Source organism: Neomonachus schauinslandi, chromosome 9 (genome assembly GCF_002201575.2).
Source record: "Neomonachus schauinslandi chromosome 9, ASM220157v2, whole genome shotgun sequence".
Taxonomy (NCBI): domain Eukaryota; kingdom Metazoa; phylum Chordata; class Mammalia; order Carnivora; family Phocidae; genus Neomonachus; species Neomonachus schauinslandi.
In genome coordinates, this window is record NC_058411.1 from 47019760 (window position 1) to 47047047 (window position 27288).

The following is a 27288-nucleotide window of genomic DNA, read 5'->3' on the forward strand; positions in this document are numbered from 1 at the left end:
GGAAGGGAAGGGAAGGGAAGGGAAGGGAAGGGAAGGGAAAGGAAAGGAAAGGAAAGGAAAGAAGGAAAGGAAAGGAAAGAAACTAGACGTCAGTTACAACACACCCAAAAGTGCTGCTTCTGGGAACTTTGTAGTTTAATTTTTAGCAGTGATTTTTATCACAGGCTACTGGGAGCATTGTGAAATGGTTGATTGAAATGTAAAAAGATGGGCCAAAATCCATTGTTGGAACTGTGGGAGTCGAGAGCCAGGAACTCAGGGATATTGAGTCCTTCCAAGAAGCTTGAACCATGGAATACAGGAGCCAATGGCCAACCCCCACTGAAACTCACCAACTCTTTACTACAGTGAAGCTTCTTAAGAGTAGTCAGAGAGCTCCAACAATCAGACAGTTCCTTCGGCATCAAGTAAATCTTGCTTGAGAAGGAAATTTAGAGAAGCAAACATAGAATTTTATGAGGCCTGATTAACGTATTTATTTCAGTACATTTAGGTCATAAAATTATCATTGATCTGAATGCTCTGGAACATAAACACAACAATTCATGTCTATTTTGCCTCAACAGCAGACTCACTTTGGGTTACAAGGCCCAGATCTAGTCTGTGCTTGTTATTTCAGACTTGAGCACCAGTCGGTTATGTATGCACAGTCCTAGGGCAGATGCCATTTGGATAGTGATTGGCAACTGCTGAGACTTCTACTACCTAGAAGCATTGATGCACTGGCTACCAAAATATCAAAACATTTTCTGGGAATAATTTAGTTACACCTAAGATAGCAGAGAGGAGTAGCATATTAGCTGTAGGTCACCTGTCCTGGATTTTTTTTTATGCTTTTGGGTAATTTGTGTTTTTTTCTCCGTAAGAAGCAGAAACTTAATCTTCCTGTTTACTTTTTATTAAAAATAATAATAATAATAATTTGCATTCCATGAGCCCAGACCAACAAATAGGGATGGTGGTTTGATAGAATACTAGATGTCAGAAAAAAATAAGTCAATCACTGAATTTTAAATTTGATCTCCCCTCTCCCCGCCAAAATCACAAACCGATCTTCACATCAAAGTTGGTTTCTTTCACCAATTCTGACACGGAGATTTTAAATCCTACACTTTATTTTTTATTTTAATTTTATTAAAAGTGAAAAAGGGGTAACAAATCATCTGTCAAAAAAACTAGGAGACTCCATAGAGCCAAAACAATCGTGTAAAGGACAAAACTGGAGTTCTCACACTTCCTGATTATATAACTTACTGCAAAGCTACAATAATGAAAACAGTATGATTTTGACAAGGGTGGCAAGGCCATTCAATGGGGAAAGGGCAGTTTTACAACAAATGACACCGGAAAAACCGGCTATCCACATGCCAAAGAAAGAAGTCGGACCATTACCTAACACCATATACAAAAATTAACTCAAAATGGACCAACGACCTAAATGTAAGAACTGAAACTATAAAACTCTTAGATGAAAACACAGGGCAAATGCTTCACAACACTGGATTTGGCAGTGATTTCTTGGATATTGCACCAGACACAGAGGCAACAAAGGAAAAGGTAGACAAATTAGGCTTCATGAAAATTTATAAATTTTGTGCATCAAAAGCAAAAAAAACAAACAAGCCAATTAAAAAATGGGCAAAGGACTTGAATAGACATTTCTCCACAGGAGATATACAAATGGCCAATAAGCATATGAAAAGATGCTCAGCATCACTAGTCATTAGGGAAATGCAAATCAAAACCCCAATGAGATACCACTTCACACCCATTAGGATGGCTATTATTATTTTTTTTAAAAAGATAGTAATAAGTGTTGGTGAGGATGTGGAGAAGTTGGAACCCTTGTGCATTGCTAATGGGAATATAAAATGTTTCCGTGCAGCTGCTACGGAAAACAGTATGATGATTCCACAAAAAAAACTAAAATAGGATTACCATATGATCCAGCAATTCCACTTCAGGGTATATACCCAAAAGAAGTGAAACAGGGACTTCCACAGATATTTGTATACCCATGTTCATAACAGCTTTATTCACAATAGCTAAAGGTAGAAGCAACCCAAGTGTCCCTCAGTGGATGAATGGATAAACAAAATGTGCTTTGTACCTACAATGGAATATCATTCAGGAAATTCAGGGGTGCCTGGGTGGTGTAGTCAGTTAAGAGTCCGACTCTTGGTTTCAGCTCAGGATGCGATCATAGGCCCTGCATTGGGCTCTGTGCTGAGCAAGGAGTCTGCTTGTGTTTCTCTCTCCCTCTCCCTTTGCCCCTCCCACTCGTGCTTTCTGTCTCTCTCTAAAATAAATAAATCTTAAAAAAAAAAAGGAAGGAAATTTTGACATCAGCTACAATGTGGATAAACCTTGAAGACATTATGCTAACTGAAATAAGCCAGTCACAAAAAGACAAATATTATATGATTCCACTTATATGAGAGTCCTGGAGTAGTCAAGTCCATAGAAACAGAAAGTAGAATGGTGGCATCGTCAGGGACCAGTGGGGAGGGGAGAATAGAGAGTTATTGTTTAATAGGTGAAAAGTATTAGTTTGGAAAGATGAAAACAATTCTGGAAATGGATGGTGATGAGAGTTGCACAACAATATGAATGTATTTAATGCCACAGAATTATCTAATTAAAAATAGCTAAGGTTGGGACACCTGGGTGGCTCAGTCAGTTAAGTGTCTGCCTTCGGCTCAGGTCATGATCCTGGGGTCCTGGATCGAGTCCCACATCCACCTCCCTGCTCAGCAGGGAGCCTGCTTCTCCTTCTCCTCCCTGCTCGTTCTCTCTCTCTCTCTCTCTCTCTCACTATCTCTGTCACTATCTCTGTCTCTCTCTCTCAAATAAATAAAATCTTTTTTAAAAAATAGCTAAAATTGTAAATTTTATGTTATGTATATTTTATAACAATAAAACAAAAATTAGAAACAGACACCAGCAATAATAAATGGATGAATTGTCAAAAAAAATTAGGAGGAATTTAAATGTCCAAAAATAGAGGAACAGGAATGGTTACTTAATTACAATAACCCACTCAGTGGGATATTTATGGAGCCAGTAACACTTATTGATGGTAGCAACATGTAAAATGCCTATGGTATAGTGTTAAGTGGGAAGGAGGTAAAATTGTCACATATTATGATTGCAACTATAAATATATCTAGCACAAGGATAAAACCTAAAAGGAAATATCAAAATGCTTTAAAAATTTGCATTAGAGTGATGAGATGACTGCTTTTTTTGGTTTTCCAATTGTTTTCAAAAGTAGATATAATAATCTTTAATGGAAAATGTATAATCAAAACTGAAAAGAAGGAAAAAAGAAAAAGCTTTTCAATAATTATTATTAAAACTCAATTTTAGTTATTATTTATAAAATCCAGAAGGCTGGATATTTTTGAGGCTTTTACAAAGTAATATAAATACCGAGGATGTAAGTAACTGAGGTTCCCAGAAAACTCTTGTTCAACTCTAGCCTCAGAAACTACTTGAGGATTTGGGTCACTGAGCAGAGGACATGGAAAATGAATCTTTGAAGAAAGAAACTTTTCAAGGACTGTCATATGTTTGACACTTCCCAGAGGCAGAAACTGCATGTTCAGAGAGATGCCTTTCTAGGTTAAAGCAGACTCACAGCATGGTAAATAGAGAGCCTTTAAAACTGCTCTCCCAGGGGCACCTGGGTAGCTCAGTGGGTTAAGCGTCTGCCTTCGGCTCAGGTCATGATCTCAGGGGCCTGGGATCAAGCCCCGCGTCGGGCTCCCCGCTCAGTGGGGAGTCTGCTTCTCCCTCTCCCTCTGCCACTCCTCTGCTCATTCTGTCTCTCTCTCTCATTGTCTCTCTAAATAAGTAAATAAAATGTTTTTTAAAAAACTGCTCTCCCAAATGAGGCAGTGACTGCTTCTAAGTGGGTTATACTCAAAACTTAACTCTGCATTCATGTTTGTCTGGCTTCCTTGCCATCAGCTCATTGTCTTCAGCAAGTTTCACCTCTAACCCCATCCCACCACCCACTCAGGAAGAAGAATCAGAATGAGAAGGAAGTGGGTTCAGATAGGGATGTTTGCTCTTTAGAAGAGAGGCACAGGGTGGGAGCAGGTGGGTGACTGTTCGCAGAACAGAAGCTGCAGCCGCACCTCAGGTTGCTCAGCTCCTTCGTAGACTCTCCATGACCTCCCGCTTAGAACAGCTCACAGTGTCAGCTTCCTGGAAGATGGGGAGCAAGGGGAACCTGAAGAAGATGTTCCTTCAGCACCACAGTTTGCTTCTTTTTCACCCTGTGCCACTTTGGACTGTTCTGTTCTCTCATCAATCGTAGGTGGTTCGAGATCAGATCTCTCACTGCACAGTGAAATTGCGCCAGACCACAGGTCTCATGGAGTACTGCCTGGAGGTCATTAAGGAAAATGATCCTAGTGGCTTTTTGCAGGTAAGTGTCAACTAGTTTCCACTTCAGATTCTCAATGTCCTATGAAACTCAGTCTACAACGCCACAGCCAGACTCCCAGCAGCCCTTGCTGAGCATGGGTCCCTCCACAATGGAACCCACTTTCAGGCTGCCATGTATATGTGGGCACCAGCAAAACTCTGCTAACTTCCTGGAAGTCTCTGCCACCATGTGCTACAAGATTGAGAAGTATATGGGCTTCTTAAAATTTGTTTTTGTTCATGTTTAATCATGAAAATGTAATTCCCTGTAAGTTCCTCCAAAGCAGAGTTACTGCCTTGCCTAAGAATTGGGTCCCTTTCCACTAATATCTTGGACAGCTTTGTCAGCTAGAAATGTCTAAATATGCAAGGCTTCTACCTTCTTGACAGTTCCTACTGGCCAGTGATTTCCCAAATAAAGTGAAGTTTTTTCATTCCTTGGATTACTCATGATTTTTTCAATGTTGATTGTTTTAATGAGATGTGATGATGTCAGCTGAATTTTACTTATGTTTTGATCTCAATGATTAAGGGAGATTTTATTAAGGAATACATAGATTCCTTCCAATTCATGTTTTATCAAACTGACCAAGAGTGACAAAGGGAGATTAAATATAAGAAATGGAAAAGTTCTCTATCAAAGAATAAAGTGATACAGAAGATGATAGGCTTAAAGTGTAAGAAATTCCACTTTTACAGATTACCATATGCAGCCTCTCTAAACTATTTTATAGAACTCCTTCCAAGGGTTGACAAAATACCCACACCTCCTATTAGAAACTTAGGGTTGTTAGTTCTACTAGGATTAACAGATCACCAAAATATTATTTAATGTTGTTGGCTTTTAGTTGATTAGTCATAAATATTATTAGCATAGCCAGGTTTATCTATTAGAGCAATTTACAGCTGCTAATTATATAGTGGCTCCCTCCGACTCACAAAAGCACCCAGATTTGCACGGGTGACCCTTGTCATAATAGGCTTCTCACTGCCTACATGGAGATAGGAAAGGTGTGAGTCCCAAAGTGGTTTGGTAATGCTCCTGGAGAGTGTAGGAGCAGGGTTCTGTGTCCAGTGCGGTATTATATTTCTTAGACTGTGGTCTTTGATGTGATTAGATTTCTGACGCCCTCATAAGGAGAGTGCACCTGACTGAGGACCAGTGGGGGAAAGGCACGCTCACTCCCAGGATGACCACGGACTTCGACCTGAGTCTGGACAACAGCCCTCTACTGCAATCCATTCACCAGCTTGACTTCGTGCAGATGAAAGGTGCGTGCCTGCATCCCCCCCCAAATAGAGCAACATCCCGAGTGGATACTGATGCTTGAAGCAGGATCGAGGCTTTGTGCCAGATTGCAGCAAACAAAAGGCAGCTAGCAGGTTTATAAATCACCTAAGAGGCGGGGAAGTAAACGCACATACACGTCTGGTTAATGGTACAAAAGTCTGGAGTGGCTCCTAGCTTATCACATAGAAACGTACCATTGTAGCCATGTGACCTACCTCTCAGAAAGCCAGATAAATCCAGATAAACTCAAGGCTTGCCTCCTTAAGAGTCTTAGAGATGTCACAAGCCAACATCAGGGAATAGCTGACATAAAAAAAGATAAGATCACTGTACATAAATAAAATCTTGTTACAGAAAGTAACCCAGAAATATTGATATAAATCAAGGCAGTTCAGAACTGAAATGACTACTTCCACATGGATAGGTGGTGAGCAAATGGTTGAGCATAAATCAGTGGGAATTTGAGAGGATTAGAGTTGACTTGCCAATACTGGTTAGGAAAATGCAAGCCTGGTTACAGAAGGAAAATGAAGATTTGAAATAAATTTTAACTTTTTTAAAAGTTAAATGTGATTTATGTGATTAAAGGATATGCGAGATCTCTTTGAGACTTTTTGGGTGGCTGGGGGAAGTGCAAGAACCTAAAATTATCTTAAGGAAAATAACTCTTTCAAAGAAAAATAAAAAACCAAACATGCAACGATCTTTTCATGGCAGTGTAAGTAATATCCATTGGAAAAATATTCTTTTTTTAACTTTCATTTTGAAATATTTGTACATTCACAGGAAGTTGCAAAAATAGTAAGGAGAGGTCCAGTTACCCTTAGCCCAGTTTCCGTCATTGGTTCCATCTTGCATAACTATCATCTTATATCAAAACCAGGAAATTAAGGGCACCTAGGTGGCTCAGTTGGTTAAGCATCTGACTCTTGATCTCAGCTCAGGTCTTGATCTCAGCGTTTTGAGTTCAAACCCCACATTGGGTTCTACACCCAATGTGGAGCCCACTTAAAAAAAACACACACACACACGGGAATTAACTAACATTGGTACAATGTATACGTATCACTCTGTGCCATTTTGTCAGGTGTGTAGAGTCATCTAACCACGGCTGCAGTCAAGCTACCACCATAGAGACCTCCCTCATGCTATCCCATCATGGTCATATAGTCATACCCACATCCCTCCCCTCTGCCATCATCAGTCCCTGGCAACCACCTATCTGTTCTTCATTTCTGTAATTTTGTTATGTTCTAATCTTTTTTAAAATTGAAGAAATTGATTTGCTCTTTGCTTCTCCCAATTTAAGCAGCCACATAAAGGACTTAGAATTTAGTGCTTTAAAATTTTTGTTTTTTAAGAAAAATCTACATGCTTCCTTTTATCAGACAGAGAGAAGCACCTAACCCAGCAAGTCTTAGGGCTCTGCACTTATGAGTCACATCACATAGCTAAACTCATCCATGTACCCAGGTACCTCTCTCACCCCTTTAATGGATTTTTGCACTTTTATTTTCACTTTTCTCATTTTTTGTTTGTTATGTATTGCTTTGGGATGATGCCTTTATTGATTTTTGGAGTAGAGAGTATATAGATTGTTAATAAAAGTACTTCGTTGCCGTAACAAAAATGTTTAGCATTTTCCTGACTGTTTACCAAACCAGATACTCTCCTAAGTGCTTCACGTGGATTAATTCAATTTATTCTCACAGCCCTAGTAGATATCTAGGGAAACTGAGGCACAGGAAAACTGGATAAGTTGCCTGAATTCACACAGCTAGTGAATGTCAGGGCAGGGGTTCAAAGCCAGGAAGCGAAGTTCCCGACACTGCACCTACAACTTCCGGTTTGTGCTATAACATTAGTGTCTTATGAACTGGCTTCTTCGAGGAATAACCGAATTTCCTCTCTTAAACTTAAGAAATTTAACTTTTTGTTGCAGCACGTCTTTCTTGCTGTTATAAATGTTTTCTTAAACACCCCCATGGTGGTCTGTGAAATACAGCCATCTGAGTAATATATGGAGCCCCAGGTAAATCCCCCTCAGTCAGCCTCTCTCTGGATCCAGTTCTCTCAATGAGGTAAAATCATTGAAAGGTCATGTCACAAATAGCTCAGAGGAGAAAATACATCGCAAAAGGGCAATGGAAGGGCTTTTGGTGGAAGGGGAAAAAAAAGGAGCCAACCCAATTAGCCTTGGTGATGGAGCAGGTAGAGGGGAAAAGCCTCAGGGCTTTGAATTGCTTTCAGCAGCTGACGGATCCCTCTCCTCCCCCATTTGCTGTCCTTCTGAATCATGTCCATCTGCCCAGAGTGGAGTCCAGGCCAGTTGGCAGGAGGGTAACAATTGTGTTGGAATGAAGAGGCCCTTCATCTGGTATGGGAACTGCAGGCTCACGTGCTGGGCCTCACAGACCCCGTTCCTAAAGCAGTGTCACTTGGCCGCTTCAGGCTGCCCGCAGACGTATGCGTGAACATGGCTGTGTGTCCATTCCACCAAAGTCTGTACACGTGGCCGAGAATGCCACACGCTCTCAAGGCCAAGACGCAGAACACGCTCACAGCAAAAATTCAGCCGGAACACAAAATGATCCCAAACAGATATTTACAAAGTTCATCTCACAGGCCATTTGGGATGAGACTGGATTATTCCATTTTCCTTTTCTTTTTAACACTTCATATTAATTTCAGTTACTGCTGATTAGTATCCTTCTGCAGAGTTAATTTATATGCTTTGCTTTGTGCTCGTTAAGTTTAATTAATTCAGTGAGAGACAAGTACACTTTAGACACTGAATAATTTTATCTGTCAGATGTTTTTGATGGAAAGGAAAAGCCAAAAGGTCATGACGCAATAGAACTTGACTGGCTGTAGTTAAGACTACTCCTACTGGCCTCTTTGATAGCTGTTAACATACACAGCTGGGCTGCGTGTAGTGTTAGTGTTTTTCCATAGGATATGCTTGGTCAGTTTAATACACTGCACTTTCACAGCTTGTCAGTAAAAATATCTCAAGAAACTGTACCCGCAAATCCACGTAAGAATGGCCAAAATTTAAATAGCATTGGGAACAGTGCTAAAATAATCTGACGATTAATATAATACATGTACTTCAACATATGTTTCCTAATTATGCTAAGCAGATTACAGTAGAAAGTTAAAATATTTTCAAAGCTACTTAAAATACGCATTTAAAGTTCTGACTCAAACTAACAACAAAAATAAGTTCATTCTTAACTGGAAATTCTAGCATCTCTCTGGTTTTGGAATTTCATCTCAGGTGCCTTTTTCTTTTCTTGATATCAAAGAAGATAGGTCTGTTACTGGTTTTTAAACTATTACTACTCAGCTACTACTCAGCAAGAAAATTATTCTCTTATGAGCGAAGGATTTAACTGATCTGCCCTTTCTGATTCTGCATCTCCCTCAAGCAACTGAAATCTAAGTGGAGAATGCTGGTACCTTTGTTCAAACAGCCCCAGAAAAATATTATCCCAGAATTGTTTTAAGTATAGACAATTCCCAAGATTCATGAGTCAGTGCTGAAAAGAAATGCCAGCATGCTCATTCTGAACCAGGATATGACACAGTGACCGAATGCTCCCCGAAGCCTTTTTAACACATAAACCAATGGCTGTTAATCCCTTAAGTGCCTCTAGTCACCTAAGAATACGTTTATCTTTATGAACTCATGTCAAATGTAAGAGCCCTGAGTATGCACCAAGGTCATGGGCAAGGTCGGTGTGATGTGAACAGACCCTCTTATAAATCATAGAGAAAGAGCACCCAGGGGTTTGGCAGGGATGGGGATGAGCACACACGCTGACTCGCATGTCATCTGTTCATGCACATGATCCGTTCATGGTTTGGAGACCTGCAGTGCATGTCCTCAAAACCCACGTTCACATTTCTCTGTAACAGTGTACTAATGAGAGCTTTGCAGAAACGGCTTGTTGTTCCTCTAAAGTATAAACTTTCCTAAGATGCCAGTTGTGTTGTTCAGCCACCACAAAAAGGAACGACGGTCCACCAGGGAACATTTAGACAAGATGACTCAGGAGAATTGCATTCTCAACCACCGTGGCTCTTGTGGTGAAATATTTCTTTCTTTTCTTTTCACAATTTTTAAAGTATGGTTGACACCCAGTGTGTCACACTCGTGTCCACACTGTGTGTAGACAACACAGAGATTCGATAAATCGATGCATTATGCTATGTATGGTGAAATATTTCGTTAATCTATACCAGCAAGTCTCGGGGAACTTTATCACTCACATTACAGGAAGCAAAAGGAAACACTCCTCTTGGAATGAGGTGTGGGGACTTCCCTCCAGTACACTATTATCACACACCCGGGCTGGAGAGGCAGCGTGGTGCAAATATGCACACAGTCCCTGGGTCCGGCCTGCTGGGCCTTGGACGCTGGCTCCGCCACGGAGTAGCTGTGAAAATTGTCTGTTTCCGTTTCCTCATCTACCAACTAGAGCTGATAACAGCACTTGTTCTTGTGGGGGGGTGCTGTGAACATCACGTGAGTGATGACATGTAGAACCTCTCAGCACACTGCCAGGCACTCAAAAAGCACCACCCACCATTAGTTTCCATGCCCAGGGTGGGAGGCCGTGTGTCCTTACGTGTCCCCGCCACACTCTTGGGACCTTTCACAGAGGAATCCCGCAGCGTGGTGAGTGTTGACAATCGGCAGGATTTGGGAAAAAAAATTAAATGAGTACAAAAAATGTAAGGTATACTTTGAACGAGAATGGCCTTTAAAAAGGTAAGACATTTGAGGGGCGCCTGGGTGGCTCAGTCGTTAAGCGTCTGCCTTCGGCTCAGGTCATGATCCCAGGGTCCTGGGATCGAGCCCCGCATCGGGCTCCCGGCTCCGCGGGAAGCCTGCTTCTCCCTCTCCCACTCCCCCTGCCTGTGTTCCCTCTCTCACTATGTCTCCCTCTGTCAAGTAAATAAATAAAAAATCTTTAAAAAAAAAAAAAAAAAAAAGGTAAGACATTTGAAAACTTTAAGAAGACACTGCTGCAGAATTTAATTTTGAGCTGAGGCTCGAGTCCCCTTCAAGGAAGTCGGTAAGAACGGTTGCCCCCTGCAACTAAGGAGAGAATTATTAGCCTGAAGCTTGATATTATGGGCCAAAAGAATGCTAAGCAATAGACTTCTGATCAGGTCAGGAGAAACTGGTTCTTTAGGAAAAACAAAGATGTCTAAGAATGGTGGTGAAAGTGTTAAGATTAAGACAGCTACGGCAGCTCAATGACAGAAGTTTCAGTAAAATAAAAATTTCTTAGAGTTCAGCCCAGGAACTGTGATGCCACCCATTTCCAAAACACAAATAATAAGTTAATTTGAAAATACTTTGGATTCTTATAGACCATTTATTTTATACCTAATAAAGTGAAATAGGATAACATAACACCCACTATAAAATCCGTTTTTCTAAAATGTCAGCCTTAGTCTTTGTCGAAGAGGCTGTAATTTTGTCACATTTGCCTTTTATAGGCCACGTCACTTTGGGGTAAATAAGGAAACAGAAAAAATAATTCTGAGCACATCAAGAAATAGATTTAGACATGCAAATGTCTCTATAGTCCTTCATTTTCGTTTCTCTCTCTCTCTTTCCCTCCCTCTCTCTCCATTCTCTATCCCTCCCTCATTTCACTTTTTTGTTTGTTTAAGTTCTAGACAATATTAAAATCTGAAGATTATGAGTGGTTAGACTTTTTATTATCTTTTTGGTCTTTTAAAGTGTATCCACTGAGGACTTACAAATGAAGTTCCCATATTTTAATTACACATGACACCATGTATTTCAATTAATCTGTTAATTATACCTATGCCTATACAAGGAAATTTGAGTTTCTTATCGGAGACATTGCAAGCATTTGCATGATTCAAGTTGAAACCATCTTGTGATCTTATTCTTTGATTTTAAAATTGATGAAATGTAGACTTGCCTGAGACATGAACAAAGGGAAAATGAAGATTGTTGGGGGAGCTAATGAAATAAAGAGAGTCCAAGGAATAGGATGTTTTATGGTAGGTTCTGATTCATAAGGACAGCTCAGAGCAAATATCCCCGGGGAGAATCATTCCATGTCTCTAGAAGCCCTTTGAAGAACGGTTTGCTTAAACTCATCATAATTTACTCCATAGTTAATATGTTAAAATTTATTATTTTTATAAGGGAAAAATGTTTAATGACCAAGTGGTTTCCTAATACGTGATGACCTGAAGTTAACCCTCCAATTACAACTCTTAGGTGATGCCTGTTTATGGATAGATGATCACTAGGAGTAACGTCTTCTCTCTCCTCCCCTTCCCATCCGATCCTGTAGTCTATTTCTTGAACAAGGCAATGAATCTATCTCCTTTCCTCCAATTCTAGATGTTCGGGGACCTCTGAGGCTATAGAAGCCACTCTTCTCTCATAAGACCAACTGAACCCTATGCCATTGAAATCTGAAACATGATTTCCGTCCCTACACTCACCACCTCCAATTATCTGGTTGTAATTTTGATTTTGTTATGTTTGCTCTAGTAACTCCAGCATGGTCTTCTTTTTTTTTATTATTATTATGTTATGTTAATCACCATACATTACATCATTAGTTTTTGCTGTAGTGTTCCATGATTCATTGTTTGCGTATAACACCAGCGCTCCATGCAGAACGTGCCCTCTTTTTTTTTTTTTTTTAAAGATTTTATTTATTTGACAGAGAGAGAGGGAACACAAGCAGGGGGAGTGGGAGAGGGAGAAGCAGGCTCCCCACTGAGCAGGGAGCCTGATGCGGGGCTCGATCCCAGGACCCTGGGATCATGGCCTGAGCCGAAGGCAGACGCTTAACGACTGAGCCACCCAAGCGCCCCTGAACATGCCCTCTTTAATACCCATCACCAGGCTAACCCATCCTCCCACCCCCATCCCCTCTAGAACTCTCAGTTTGTTTTTTAGAGTTCATCGTAATTGTCCAGCATGGTCTTCTTGTATCAAAGTCTTTTCTTAAGCATAATTGACCTGCCTCACCTTCGCATCTCTTGTGTTCTGATCACTGCTATTGCTCTTTAGCTTATCCACCATAGAACCTGTTTCCTAAACTGCTATTAAATATACCATCTTTGGGGTTGAGGTGATGGCAGGGAGCAGATAATTTGATGAATGACACAGAGTCCAATTTCGGTACAGCATGCCAGGTGTTCCATAATTAACATTTGTTCGTTTAAATGTCCCTGGATGCGGCCCAAACTGTTCTCTCCTGTTGTTAAAGTGCTACAAAAATAAATTAATGGTTTGGTGCTAAAAAAAAAAAAAAAAATTTTAAACAGTTGGTAAAAACACTGCTCCCAAATACATACATTGAGTTCATATGTTAGGAACTGGGATTGTTTGGTACCTAACAGTTCTATGTCTATGTGTCTGAAGGCTCAACCGCTGTGCAGTTTGAAGTAATAGAAAAGACCCCCAGCACAAAATGGGGACAGGGGCATGTTGTGACCAGTAGTACTGTGGCAGATTCTCGCAAAGTCACAAGGACACCTTGACCCTCCCCTGCTGGGCCCCTTCTGCTCCCATACTACTCTCCAGGCTCACAGTTGGCTGTTCTGCACCTGCAGAGAGTGGACCTGAGCTAGCATAGCTACCATGAAAGAATGAGGTCAAGTTCCTCAGAAGTTTTGAAATGGAGAAATCACTGTTTTTATGTCCTTTGGACTAAGTTTTCAAAAATCCACTGTTGCAGCTACTTACGAGCACAAGACCTTGAGTAGAATCACTGGTAAAACAAACAAACTGCTCAGAATAGGCAGTTCCAAGTTTATACACTGGGGGCCAAGGCTCAGAATAAATTTTATGATACATTTTTCAGCCATGTTATGGGTTACATGGGCTTTAGTGGGCTGGGCTGGAAACCCATCCCACATTAAAATAGTTCCCTTAAGTATGATGTCTTCGGTGCTCAAGGGGGTGAGAACAGAGCAATTGTCTCCCCAACAGTTAAGGTAAGAAGTGCCACCATGAGTTTGGGAAAAGGCAGCACAGCAGCTCAGGACCCAGTCCCACTCCTAGAGACTCTGGAAGGGATCCAGTTCAGGTCCCCCATGGGCTAGCTACTTAGTCGAGCCACGTGTTGATCAGGGGGATGTTTCTCATTCCAAGATCCTGAAATGTTCGCAACTCAGCAGAAGCCAGGGTTACACTAATTTCTGTTTAGCTTCCTCTCCAGTCCCAGCAACCCCCATCCTGCAGCTGGAGGAGTGCTGTACTCACAACAACAGCGCCACGCTGTCCTGGAAACAGCCACCCCTGTCCACGGTGCCTGCCGAAGGCTACATTCTGGAGCTGGATGACGGCAATGGTGGTCAGTTCCGGGTAAGTAGAGCATCTGCTACTTGTTAACCAAAGCCAGGGACCACCTCAGAGGACCCATTGTGGGGTCTCAGGCCAAGCTTCCCCACCTCTCCTGAGGCCAGACCATCCTGGCAGGGTCTGCCTGCCCTTCAACTGAGGCCTGCATTCTCCTTGAACCGTCAAAGATGGACGAAGGAGTCTCTGAATAGAAACTGCCCTCCCCTTCTGAAGAGAAGGCCCATGCAGGCCACAAGCTCTGGAGTCCAACTGCTTGCACTCAGATCCGGACTCCACCATTTAGCCATGTGACTGCCCATTTTTCATTTCTTTGAGCCTTCAGGACCTCATTTGTAAAATGGGGGTGATATTAACACATACCACATGCATTGTTGTTAAGAGTCAGTTAGATAATCCATCATATAAAATTCTTAGCATGCCAGGATCCCAGACCCCAATCTGGTTAGTATCCCACCAGAGAGTTATCATTTTAAGGCTGTGCTTTGAATAAAAATTATTTTTACTCATTACATCAGCATAATGTTGCAGAAGCCTACAGCTAAAGAGGGAGGCACATGCCTAACCTATGCTAAAGATGCATTATGCTACAATTTATTTTAAGCCTTTGAAATGTCATTCTTCCTCCCGCCCCTGTTTCCTCCCCCTTCCCTCTGCACCACGATAAAACCTATACTCCTGTGACTCTGAGTGTAATCTTTGTGACAGTTCCTAAAGTTACCAGTGGAGTTATAGACACAGCATAGAGACCACCCTCTAAGTGGTCCCAACCACCCAACCAGTTTTTACAAATCATGCTGGTGGATAAAGAGCTCGGTAGGTATAATAATATATGTGTAAATGCCAAATTAATAATAATAAGCATAATGCTAACTATAAGCACCCAATTTTAATTTTTTAAACCCTAACCACTAGTAATTACCATTCATTAAGGTGCCAGGCCCATGCTAAATATAAGGTACAATGTTCAACAGTTTGCACACATGACCTCCTTATATGATCATCCTAGCAACCTCAAAAACTGGGTATTATTGTCCCCATTTTACATATGAGCAAACTGAGACTTAAAAAGGTCAATTAGGGGGGCGCCTGGGTGGCTCAGTTGGTTAAGCAGCTGTCTTCAGCTCAGGTCATGATCCCAGGGTTCTGGGATCGAGTCCTGCATCGGGCTCCCTGCTCAGCAGGGAGTCTGCTTCTCCCTCTCCCTCTGCCTCTCCCCCTGCTCATGCTCTCTCTCTGTATCTCTGTGTCTCAATGAATAAATAAAATCTTAAAAATAAATAATAAAGGGCACCTGGGTGGCTCAGTTGGTTAAGCGACTGCCTTTGGCTCAGGTCATGATCCTGGAGTCCCGGGATCGAGTCCCACATCTGGCTCCCTGCTCAGCAGGGAGTCTGCTTCTCCCTCTGCCTGCCTCTCTGCCTACTTGTGCTCTCTCTCTCTCTCTCTCTGTCAAATAAATAAATAAAATCTTTTAAAAAAAAGGTCAATTAGGGGTGCCTGGGTGGTTCAGTTGGTTAAGCATCCAACTCTCGGTTTTGGCTCAGGTCATGATCTCATGGGTCGTGAAATTGAGCCCCGCAACAGGCCCCACGCTCAGCAGGGAGTTTGCTTGAGATTCTCTCTCTTCTTCTCCCTCTGCCTCTGCTCCTCCCCTCCCCATGCTCTCACTCTCTCTCTCAAATAATAAATAAATAAATCTTAAAAAACAATTTTTCTTAAGTCCATTAAATAGCTTAGTATCCCACAGGATTTGACTCCAGATCAGGCTACCACCAAAATGCTTGCTCCTGACCACTGAGCGACACTGCGTCCCTCACCCCTCACAAGGGCTGGCATTAAATGGTGGCCTGTTGTTTGTTGCCCCTCAGGAAGTGTATGTTGGAAAGGAGACGATGTGCACCGTGGACGGTCTTCACTTCAACAGCACATACAACGCTCGCATCAAGGCCTTCAACAAAACAGGAGTGAGCCAGTACAGCAAGACCCTGGTCCTCCAAACGTCTGAGGGTAAGGCCCTTCAGCAGTATCCCTCCGAGCGAGAACTGAGAGGCATCTAAAGTGGCTGGCAAGCCCGGAGGTAACCCCACCACTGCCCACATTCTGAAGTGTTTCCATGACTTGCTCTGCATTCTGGCACAATGCCGCTGTTCCTCTCCTGCCGTTAGAGAGCCCATGGTATGTGGATGTGATCAAACCAAAGAGTCCACAGCGGCAGTTCAAATGGCCTGGGGCGTCGGCTTCCTTTGATAACACTCTAAATAAGCTGCAGTTGAAGAAGCTGAAAAAATGAAGGCCTGAATGTCCCCCCGGTGTGTGAAACAAATGTATCTAGGCTCTAGGGCAGGCTCCCTTTCTCCACGACACACATCACTTGCCAATTTTACCCAGATGATTCTAAATTGCTCTGTAGTGCTTGCCTGTTTCTGAGGGTGGGGCCGAGGTTGTTTCCAGCTGTGGATATGTGTGACTGAACATGTTTCCAATGGGTGTGGGGTGCTAGAGCTGTTCAGAGAGGGCCTGTCGGCCACTCCTGGCTTACCCAGCGCGGACCGCTTCCATCTCACGGCCAAAGCCGAGGCCGGCGGCGCCAGGACTGAGGTTTCCTGTGGGCACCAAACAGGAAATGACCAGCAACTCCGCATTACCTCGCCATTTTCACCTTTGCCCGTCCCTCTAGGCTGGGTTAGGCCACCAAGGGCCACTGTACAAGGTCAAGCCCCAGAGAACTTTCACTTCTTGGCCATACTGTACATATTTTGGTCATCAGAGTCAAGCCATTCCTCTCGGAAGAGGGGCTTGCCTTTGATGACCAGGTATAACCTCTGAGGATTTTAACATTTTCATTTTAAAAGCAATTACAGCACATGAAATTAAACCTATGAAGAGGTGATTGTGGTCGGTGCCAGAGCATTTTCAGACCTTCTGGGTGTCATTTTAATCATAGAAGTCACCCCCACTGGCATTCCCTATAACTTCCCTCTGCAGAACCAAGTGTGTTGATTTTGTTCAAATTCAAGATGTTAGCTCAAAGAACTGTGGTGGTGTTTTGTTCCCACTTCCCACAAACCTTGGCATGCGCCAATCACCCTTTAAATGGTTCACATGGTTAAAAACAAGCACAACTTCAAATCCCACAGCAAGATTGACAGGCCCCTAGCCGTAAAAACCGTGCTTGGGGAGCAGTGGTAAGTCTGTGAGGGATGCTATTCAAAGAGAAGGATTCGCGGAAGGAAACATGCCCGCACGACCTATTTCCCATCGGGTTATAGGGATGCAGTAGCTACAGCCTGCCGAATGACCCCTTTAGCAACTTCCCTCTGGGATGACCTCTCTGCTTGAGAGCAGTTGCCTCTTTTCCCGAGTCCCATGCTAAACGCTAAAGCCCTCCAAGAGTTGCCCACATGCCATGCAGAAGGCCCTTCATGAGGATGGCCTCGCTTCCCACGTGCGTACCAGGCGGTTTGATTGAAGAGTGAAGTGCATGCCCTCAGAGCAGGGAGACAGTTTGCAGCAATGTTGCTAATATGTATCATGAGACCTACTATTTCTATTCATAATATATCATGGAAATCATATTCTTCCGCTAAAATCAGTTACTAGCATAGCAGCTTGAGCATTCATGTTTCTCTTTTCATCCTGCAGGAGGATGTAGTTTCTCAGTTTCTCTCACTGTTCATAAGATTATGGTGTCTAATAAATTACAGGATTGGAACTGCGATCCCTGGTACCACAGTCACAGAACTGGGGGTCATTTTCTAAACGAAACTAACGGAACAAGTCCTCTTCCAACAAAGAAACTGTACTGTAGAAATTAATTTCTTCCATGAATTTTATATATTGTGTACAAATATAAGGTATGTATCTAAATACAAAGAAAACCTTATCATCGTGTAGATATATCAGTATTCTCTGTTACTGCACAGAAGTGATTTTCTCATGATGAAATAAAGTTCACACACATACTTTCTCCATAACTTTGGTTTGTTCTATTTGTTCCTCCCTCATTCTAACTCATTCACATGGTGAGACAAGGTTTAGAAAGCAAGAAAAAATATATAATGAATAGCTAATTAAAAAAAAAAGATTTGATCAATCTTGTAACAATAGAGAAAGCCTATAGAATTAAAAAATTATATATATTTTTTTGTTTTTTTAGAAATCAGTGAGAAAAATGCCACTGACAGGGTTCAATACACTAACTGAACTTATATAATACTCTATTAATCTTCCTTCCTACAGTTCCTGGAAAGGTTTGCTCTGGAAGTTTGTTTTCTTTGCTGCTCTTGGGGATGGCGTGGCGGTTCATTTCGGCTTTTCTACTGTAACAAGATGTTTTGCGGTCTTCTTAGCAACAGCTAACCCTTTCCCAAAGTTCGAAACAAATGTCTGTATTACAGAAGGGTCCAATTCATACGTGATAGCAAGTCTCACTTGTATGTACATGCATTTAGTCCGAGATTTAAACCACTTGTCACTTATATTCTTTGAATGATCATAAAACCATCTGCTGACTTACAGGTGACATTATGCAGGGGAGATCAGATGTCCACGTTGTTATAAATGCTGATCATTTTTTCCAGAAGCAGTTCTGTTTGTTTATCTACTTACTGGGCCGTGTTTGGTAAAGGCTCACTGTGTGCTACACCGTGGGTGTAGAGGGGTGAGCCGATGTCCCCCTGCTTGGATGAGCTCACAGTCTAGGAAGAGAGACAGGCCTTAATAGACACACAACTAGTTACATATTTTCAAGTTATTATTACCACTGTGAAGGAAGGAAAGGAGACTAGCAGGAAGACATAATTTGTATCTGGGAATCAGTCAGGGAAACAATGAAAAATAATTTAATTCAATGGAAATTATAAAGAATGTGTTATTAAAAGGGAAAAGGAAAGGAAAATGCATTATCAGATGAGTTCAAGTGTGATTAGTCCCCCGAAAGCAGAGTTCTTGGGAATGTACCTAAGACAGCCATGCACATAAAGCCAGTTGCCGATCTCAACCAAATTACCCTAACTTAAGAAGAAATATAACTGTAAGCAATTAAGAATCTTAATGAAATTTTAAAATGAGGCCCACAACCCCAGTTGTATATAGTTTTAAAGTAATCCATTTAATAGCCATCATGGCTGTGTCACAAGTCTTTAAAACCATCTGCAGAAGAATATCCATTATGTAACAAGGCCTTCTTCCCACATAGTTCTGGAGCTTATTCTGTCTGGAGACTCTACTCCTGAAAGAATTTTTTTTTAAGATGAAGCTGAGAACAGAATAGGAAATTTTCCTATTTATTTTTCCCTATTTTCCCTCTACCTATCTAAACAGACTTACCTTTTTCTTTTTCTTTAATCTGGAGAGAAAATGAAATAGACCAAAGGTAACATTCCTGGGGCTCAAATAACTCACTATGACTATTAGCTGGCTGAAAAGAGAGGGTTTCTCTCTGATCCCCCTCTCAGGGAGGGGAATGGCTTCACACAATCTTAGCAGAGATGGGAGTCCTTCAGGGGAGTGAGAACATGAAGAGTGGCACCTTTGAGTCTTTCAATACTCTCCCACACAAATCTTTGTTATCTTCCTTGGACAAATTCTTAGAATTGGAATTACCAGACCAAGAAGCATGAACACTTTTAAGGCCCTTGATCTGTGTTTCTCAATTGCTTTCCAGATAGATTTTATACCAGAAATGTATGAATCATTCCATTTTTTAAAATCATCTTAATTCTGCTATTTAGAGTTTAATTTTGACTAACAAGCAGCCCCCCTAAAAGTAAAAGTGTCCCTAAAACAGGGCTTTTTAAGTTTATATTTTCATAGTAATCATATTCTGATTGTTTTACATCTAATAGCTACATGTAATAAGTTACAACATATTGCAGGGAAAATGAATATGATCCAAAAAGGAGGGAAGACTTCCCAGAGTATAGAGAGACAGACGGATGGACAGACAGAAACCCAAACACAAGGAATAACTGTATGCAAGGCAAAAACTTCAAAATCGGCCTTGAGCTGACTATGATAACGAAACCTCATTCATTTAAAAACATTAACTGACCACCTCAGTTGTGTCAGGCACCGTGCTGGGCCCAGGATCACGAAGATAATGAGGCATGGCCCCTGCCCTAGAGCTTATGGGCTCCACTCCTCCTCCTTCTTGAACTCCATGGCACCTGACTCAGAGCACCTAAAAACTATGGTACCTCACCTCTCTAGAACTAAGATATCCACCCTGCAATCTAGATAGTCATCTTACAATCAAGAAGTGACAATGACCTCTGATTGGCAAAAAAAAAAAAGAAGACAAACTTCAGGTGTAGACACTCCTGTGCTGTCCTTACAGCAGGCCCTCTGATCTCCCTCAGTTCTTGCTTCTTCTTACTATATGCATGAGTCCACTGAGCTCATGACCCACTTGGGAAGACCACAGCAGACTAGGAACATCACATTAGAAGAGAGAAGAGAGATTGGTGAGCAGGGAAGGTAACTAGGAAAACTGAGAACAGAACCCACACACACACAAAAAAGTCAAAAGATAGCATTGTGTGCAGCTTGTGTTCTGATTAAGACCTTGTGTTCTGACTAAGAAAGAAAGCATATAATGAATTGTAAAAATATTTCCATCTAACATTTAGAAGTCAGTATATTACCTGGAACCCTTGGTAATGGGTATTAGGTATATCTCAGAAGGCTTTATGGAATCACAATACAAAATACAGTCAGAAAACTATTGCAATAAACTCGGTCTCATTTTGTGTCAAGCTTCTAAGAACTTTCTTCATTGTCCACTAAAAGATTCCATGAAAAATGACAGCCAGCAAATATTTTTAAGGATACTGAAATCCAGTAGAAGAACTGTATAAAAACTATCCATTCTATGTTTCACTATAAGGTCCTAAAGAAAAACCAGGAATTTTTTCTGTTCACCCTAAAACAGCTCTAAAGACTTTAGACTATACCTCTGTGCCCACTGCTAATGCAGTTGCTGTTCAGTTGCTGCAATATTCCAGATTTACCCTGTGTATTAATTTCCTTTCGCTGCTGTAACAAATTACTACAAACTCAGTAGCTTAAAACAACCCAAATGGATCACCTTACAGTTCTGGAGGTCAGAATCCTAAATGCATTTCACTAGGCAAACAGTGAGGTATCAGCGGGGCTGCATTCCTTCAGGTAGTTCTAGAGGTGAATCTGTCCTCTTTCCTTTTGCAGCTTCTAGAAGCCACCTGTATTGTTGGCTCACAACCCCTTCCTCCATCTGCAAAGCTAGCAATGTAGTGTCTTCCAATCTCTTTCTGACTCTGGGCCTCCTGGTTCCCTTTTATAGGGACGCTTGTAATTACCTTAGGCCCATCTGGATAATCTCTCCAACTCAAAATTCTTACCCTATTACATTTGCAAAGCTTCTTTTGCCATGTAATGTAACAAATTCCAAGGATTATAGGACATGGACATTTTGGGGCAAGCCATTATTGCACCTACCACACTCTAGGAGGAAGTATTATAATTATTATCTCATCCTCCCTTTGGGAAGATTGAGCCTTTGAGAGGTTAAGTGACATGTCAGACCCTGGCCTTCCAGCCTGCACTGCCCAGCACAGTGCACTTCAGTGCTGACATTAGAAGAGTGCTATTTGCACTCAGCTAAAAGGAAGGAAATAGGGAAATCTATCCTAAGTCTGTTTACTAAGTGGGTGAAAACATCTTGTCCAAATGAAGCAGCATTATGTAGCTGCCTCATGTGTTCATCCAGAAACCCCAGCAAGAAATGGACTCTAACACTTTCAAAGAGTCATGTTAGAATTTTGGTGAAAAAAATAACATTCTTCCTTTAAGAAGGAGGTGTGAAGAGGCTGTCCTTTCCAGCATCAAATCTAAGCTCCTACTCAGGTCCTGTCCTTTTCTTCTGTCTCTGCATCTCCACTTTCTCACCCACCCACCCTCCCTCCCCAGGGTAAGCATTCACCTAGAGAGGCCCTTCTCCCCTGTTGGGATCAGAACATGCTCTTGGCTTGCAGTGACAGGTGGCTGCTTGGGAAAGAAAAGGAATGTCAGAGCCAGATCTGCAAGGTCCTTAAAAGACCCTACCAAATGAGGTCTGGGACTTGGAGCTCTGTTCTGGTTGAAACCACAGAGCCCTTTATTGGCAAAAGCTTCAGCCCTCCAGATCTCAACCGTGAGGAAACTGGAGAGAAGGTAAACAGTGATAAATGGAGAATCAGGTAAACAGTGATAAATGGAGAATCGGGCTTTAGACAAGATGTTCTCAAGCACCGTCTTAGTTCAATGTCCACAGGAATCACCTCCCTAACACTTCAGGATTGTCTTCCTTAATGACAATAAAAGGGTTAGGATTCTTGAAATTACATCTTAGAAAATGCTTTCTAAAAGGGGGCATAGATGTTATTCATAAAATTAAAATGCTTATTTTCCCCTATTAGACTATTAGCATCACACTACCCCTTCCAATGTGATAGCTCCTTCTCCCACACATTCAAAGAAATAACCCAAAGAATATTCTGTGGTATAAGCAGAATATGGCCCCAGCATAGCCCCAGATGCATCTGTCCAAAATCTCTTTGCAGATATTTTATAGTGATTTTGGAGCAACGTAAGTACTGCACTCTTAAACCCTGATGTAGTAAACCACTCCCCTGCAAGAGAAGCTGTAACCTTGTGGGGGGAGGTGGGGAAGAACCTCATCCAATCTCAGAAGAACAACAGGGAACTCCTCTGCTCACCACTCCCCATGACCAAAATTCCAAAGGGGAGGATGATGCGTTGCTTTTCAATCCCTACCACCCCAGTCCACAGAACTGCTCCATTTAAAGAAAGATTCACCCTCACTCAATATGGCTCAGGATTTAAAGAATGATATTAGGTTCATCTGCACAAACCTTGATCACCCCTGAGACCACCAGAATGTGCCCATAGCCCGTGGCATAAACTTTACTTTTTATGCATTTCCAAGGCACAAAAGAGAAGCAATGGCCTTGTCACTTCCAAAATTTTTCCCCCCCGGAATTGATCCTGCCTGGGTCCCTATCCTGTTCTACCACAGCAGGCAGTGTGACTTGGGATGTGTCCCTTAACCTCTCTGGATTTCGGGAGTTTTTATTTTGTTGTTGTGTTTGGGGAGAGTGTTGGGAGGGGTTTCTTGGTTTGGAGGAGGGTTTGTTTTGTTTTTATTTTTGTCTCTAAAACTATAGACTTAGAGCAAATAACCTCCAAGTTCTTTTCAATTTGTACCCCTGGATTTCTTGTATGGTTTCTCTCTTCAAAATTACTGCTGAAATCTGTTAACTGTTTCAGAAAATGCTATGAACAGGAAAAGATACCTCCTGCCTCCTGCAAGGGTCTTAATAGGTCTTAAAGATCTGCCTATGATACAGAGAATTCAACACTAATAGAAAATAGTTGATAAAGGATCATATAGGGAAGAATATACTGTCCACCAGAGATCATTTTTCCTATGCCTCTGCTTTATTTTTCCTGATTCAGAGCATCAGAGCTCCCAAAACATTATTTAGTTAGAAGAATGTGCATTTCCAAGACAAAATCCTCAAGGTAGGTAAATCATACCTGAACAAATTTGGGTAGATTTTACAAAATCCAAAGTGAGAGGCATGCTAGTTTTCAGAGCCCAGAAAAGAGGGATACTCTGTTCCTTTTAATTTTGACAACATGCTTGACATCCCAGGGAATTTCCTGAATTTTTCCATAGAACTGAATTGGATCCAGACCCTATCTTTGGTTCAGGGGAATATGCTTTGCTGTTGACACTCTGGGGAACAGATGAGTCCTTTGGAATCTGTTGTATCTATTTGAAATGCAAGAATTTTTAGTTCTTCTGATGGTACTTACTTATAAATAATGCCATGGTATTCTAAATTGGAGTGGAGGATTTGGTGACAGAGTGTGCAGCTGTCCCAGGGGTGTTCAAGAGACTATTTCTTCTCTTAAAAGGAATTTTTTCAAAACAGCTTTGTTTCTCACTTCTCAACTGCAGTTAATGCCACAATTAAGAGAGCTTAAAATTCCACCTTTCATTGTAACTTATGTACCAGTTGGACGTAATTGTGCCTTTGGACACTTATTAGATCATTTAAGGAGACTCGGCCTCCTTCATTCGTCTCTTTAAAATCTTCCCAACAGAAGCAAATTATTTTACAACTGGTTTATAATTGAACTGAAACTCATCTTTAATGCTGCTTATGCAGTTCTTACTGACATAATCTTGTCTTACTGGGCTTTGAAATACAACTGTCTTGCTGGACCAGCACCCAAGGGCTGCCTGAGTTATAAAGCCATTCCCCAGCAGACAAAAAGATAACCGAGAATTCTACCAGTCACCAAGAAAGCTGCATTAGCATACGCTGTCAGAAGGAAGCCCTGTTGGTTTGCTTTTTCTCTTTGAATTCCAAAAATAACACCTCACAGACTGGTGAGGAATATTTCCAAAATATTCTACCACACCACAGAAATCTTTCGTACTCAGTACATGTTGGAATCAGTCAAGAAATTCTGCCCCTAGAAGATTTTCTCTAAATTATTCTTTTTCGTATGGTCAGCTCTCTCTCCAAGTTCCTGTTTCCTAGCTGCTCAGTTTTAATACAACGTCTGGCACATGGTAGTTGTTCAATAAATGTTAACTAACAAACAAATAAAAGAAGTATGTACTGTTAGCCAAACAGGAGTACATCACCTAAACATCCTTTTTTCACTTTGAACCCAAAAGTCAGTAAATAATAAGTGTGATCCCCAGCTGACCTTTGTTTTGATAATTTTTGATGGCTTCTTTTAAGCATAGGCCTCGACTCCAGAATCCAGCCAGTCCCGAGTGGAAAGGGAAAGCAGTCTAGTCAAGGGCAAGAGGAAAATGGTAGCCATTGACCAAGTTGATGGAAAGTGTGCCTTGACACATTCCCATTATGAGCACCATCCCCACCCCAGAGTTACAGCTGTGCCTAGAGTGACCACACCAGTGTTCAGCTGGCATTCTACTACTCTTCCCATTGGTCTTCCTTGATAAGCTGCTTTTACTCAGCAAAACTGTTCAGCAGACAGGATCACTGCATGTCATGAAACATGACAGGACATTCAGAATCTTTTAAGGTGCTACTTGTCTTTCTCTAGTGATCTATACATTAAAAATTAATAATAGTGATCCCAAATATTAGCTATGACCTGAAACATAGCTTTTGTATCATGTATTTGGCGGAGGTCGGGGGGTGGGGGATAAACCCTGTTCCTATTTGTCTTGGCTCAGAGAACATTAATGGCTGAGAAGCCTTCTCCAGATCTCAATATCTCAATAGTTGTGCTTTCAAGGGGAGGTGAGGAAGTGGGATGTAGCCTTCCTGCATCCATATGTTATATGGGTATAACATAGAATATACCCATGGGTAGTTGTGTGTATGTTCATTGTGAGTTGTGTGACTTGACTAAACCAGGGGGTGGGAATACTATACCCAATCTTGTCTTAGTGTCTTTGGTTCATGTTTTTTAATATGTCCAGTGGGGCAAGACAAGGAGAGTTAAGATTTGAATTTCATAGCATAGAAAAAGGGCTGGAAATAGATTCTTTTTAGGCCAGAAAAGGGAAGATAATAAAGGGGATTGGTGACTGCTGTCAAATACTTGAGGAACTACTGATCTTGGCCCCAGATAGTAAGGCTACAGTTGACGAGTGGAGTTCCCAAAGGAGTATATCCAGACGAATATAAGCAATAACTGTAAATTGGAGGGGACTGCCCAGAGGCAATGAGTTCCTCAACCCAGGATATTTCAAGGGGAAGCCTGATGAGTGCTCCTCAGATGTGATCAAGCGTCTTCCTCTCAGACTCCTGTAATCTAAGATAATATCAAGTAACATAGATGATTTACAGGCAACTGACCCAACATTTGTACTGTGTGCCCATGGGGGAGGGCATAAAGGGGCACTGCTTATTTAGTCTGGCTGGGATCAGGTGGAAAACACTCTCCCTCTCATAATTCATTCGGAAAGTTTTCATGATGAGGTAAGAAATTTTTTTTAGGAGCTCCTTAGAGAAAATGGGGTAAGAGCCCAGCTGAAGGGGATGGGAGGCCATAGGTGGTGGGGGAAAAAAAAGATGGAGATGAAATGGTTGGATAATGTGGGTATTAAATAAGCTTGCCTGAAAAGAGGGCATAGTTCAAAAGTGAGAGGAGTCAAGGAAAATTGGGTCATCAATAATGGATCCACATAAAAGACTAAAAAAACAGTAACTATTTTAGTGTTGAGTTATTAATCCCATGAATAACCACAGCTAACTCTCAGCCCCCGCCCCACAGAGTGGTGCCATCACCAACTCGGTACTCAGAATAGGAAAGGTGAGTATGTTCCATGATGGCTCAGATATGCTCCCCAGGGTCTGGATTCAGTATACATCTCTTCATTGGTTTTCAGATGATGACTTGAAGGTTCAATATACTCTAGAATTCATTTCACTATGTATGTCCTTTCCCTTAATTTTTAAAGCAACAAGTATTTTAATATAATGAATTGATTGCTACCACCTGGTGAAAAATACATTTCCAAGCAAATTCTTGTTAATAAAAAATCTTTTACTGACATATATATGGCCTTATCTCCCTAAATGAAGCCCGTATCAGTTTGTGGTGCTGTGTTGTGTTTCAAATTTCCCATTAAACTAAAAGACTAATTCCCCCTTGAGACAATTATAATAGGAATCATTTCTGATTTGCCATTTTTGAACAAAGAAATGACCACATATTTCATGTCATCCAAATTATATGAAGTTTAGGTAGAAGAAACTTTGAATATATTATTATTGGGAATACCACACCTTAACTCCATTAAGTAGCAGTTCCTTTTCTCTGAGATCTTTTTCTAATTTTCTTTAAAAAAAATTCCCCAAGGATAAAAGTAAAGCCTGAAAAGCTAACTTTAATATTGTAAATGCAGAAACTAAAATGGGGCTGACTCTCAGCAATATTCAGTTAAAACTAGCCAATGGCCTTGTTCTGAGCTTTTCAAATAGGATCATGTTACATGCACACACTCCAGTTATTTTGGCTTGAACATGCCTACAATAGCATTTTGATAGGACAAGGATATGTTCAACATGGAGAAGCATGCTGACAGACTCAAACGAGAAAAATATTCCCAGGAGCATCCTCTGGCCACCAAAACAAAATTATTTTTTCA

General features: G+C 41.4%; 1 protein-coding gene across 1 annotated transcript in view; it reads left to right on the plus strand.

Moving 5' to 3' along the window:
• TRIM9 (tripartite motif containing 9) overlaps nt 1–27288 on the plus strand; it is a 107923-nt gene that overhangs the window by 70646 nt on the left and 9989 nt on the right. The window contains 4 exon segments of the mRNA XM_044917943.1: nt 4325–4435; nt 5553–5706; nt 13948–14105; nt 15971–16109. Coding sequence (XP_044773878.1) covers nt 4325–4435; nt 5553–5706; nt 13948–14105; nt 15971–16109 — 562 coding nt within the window.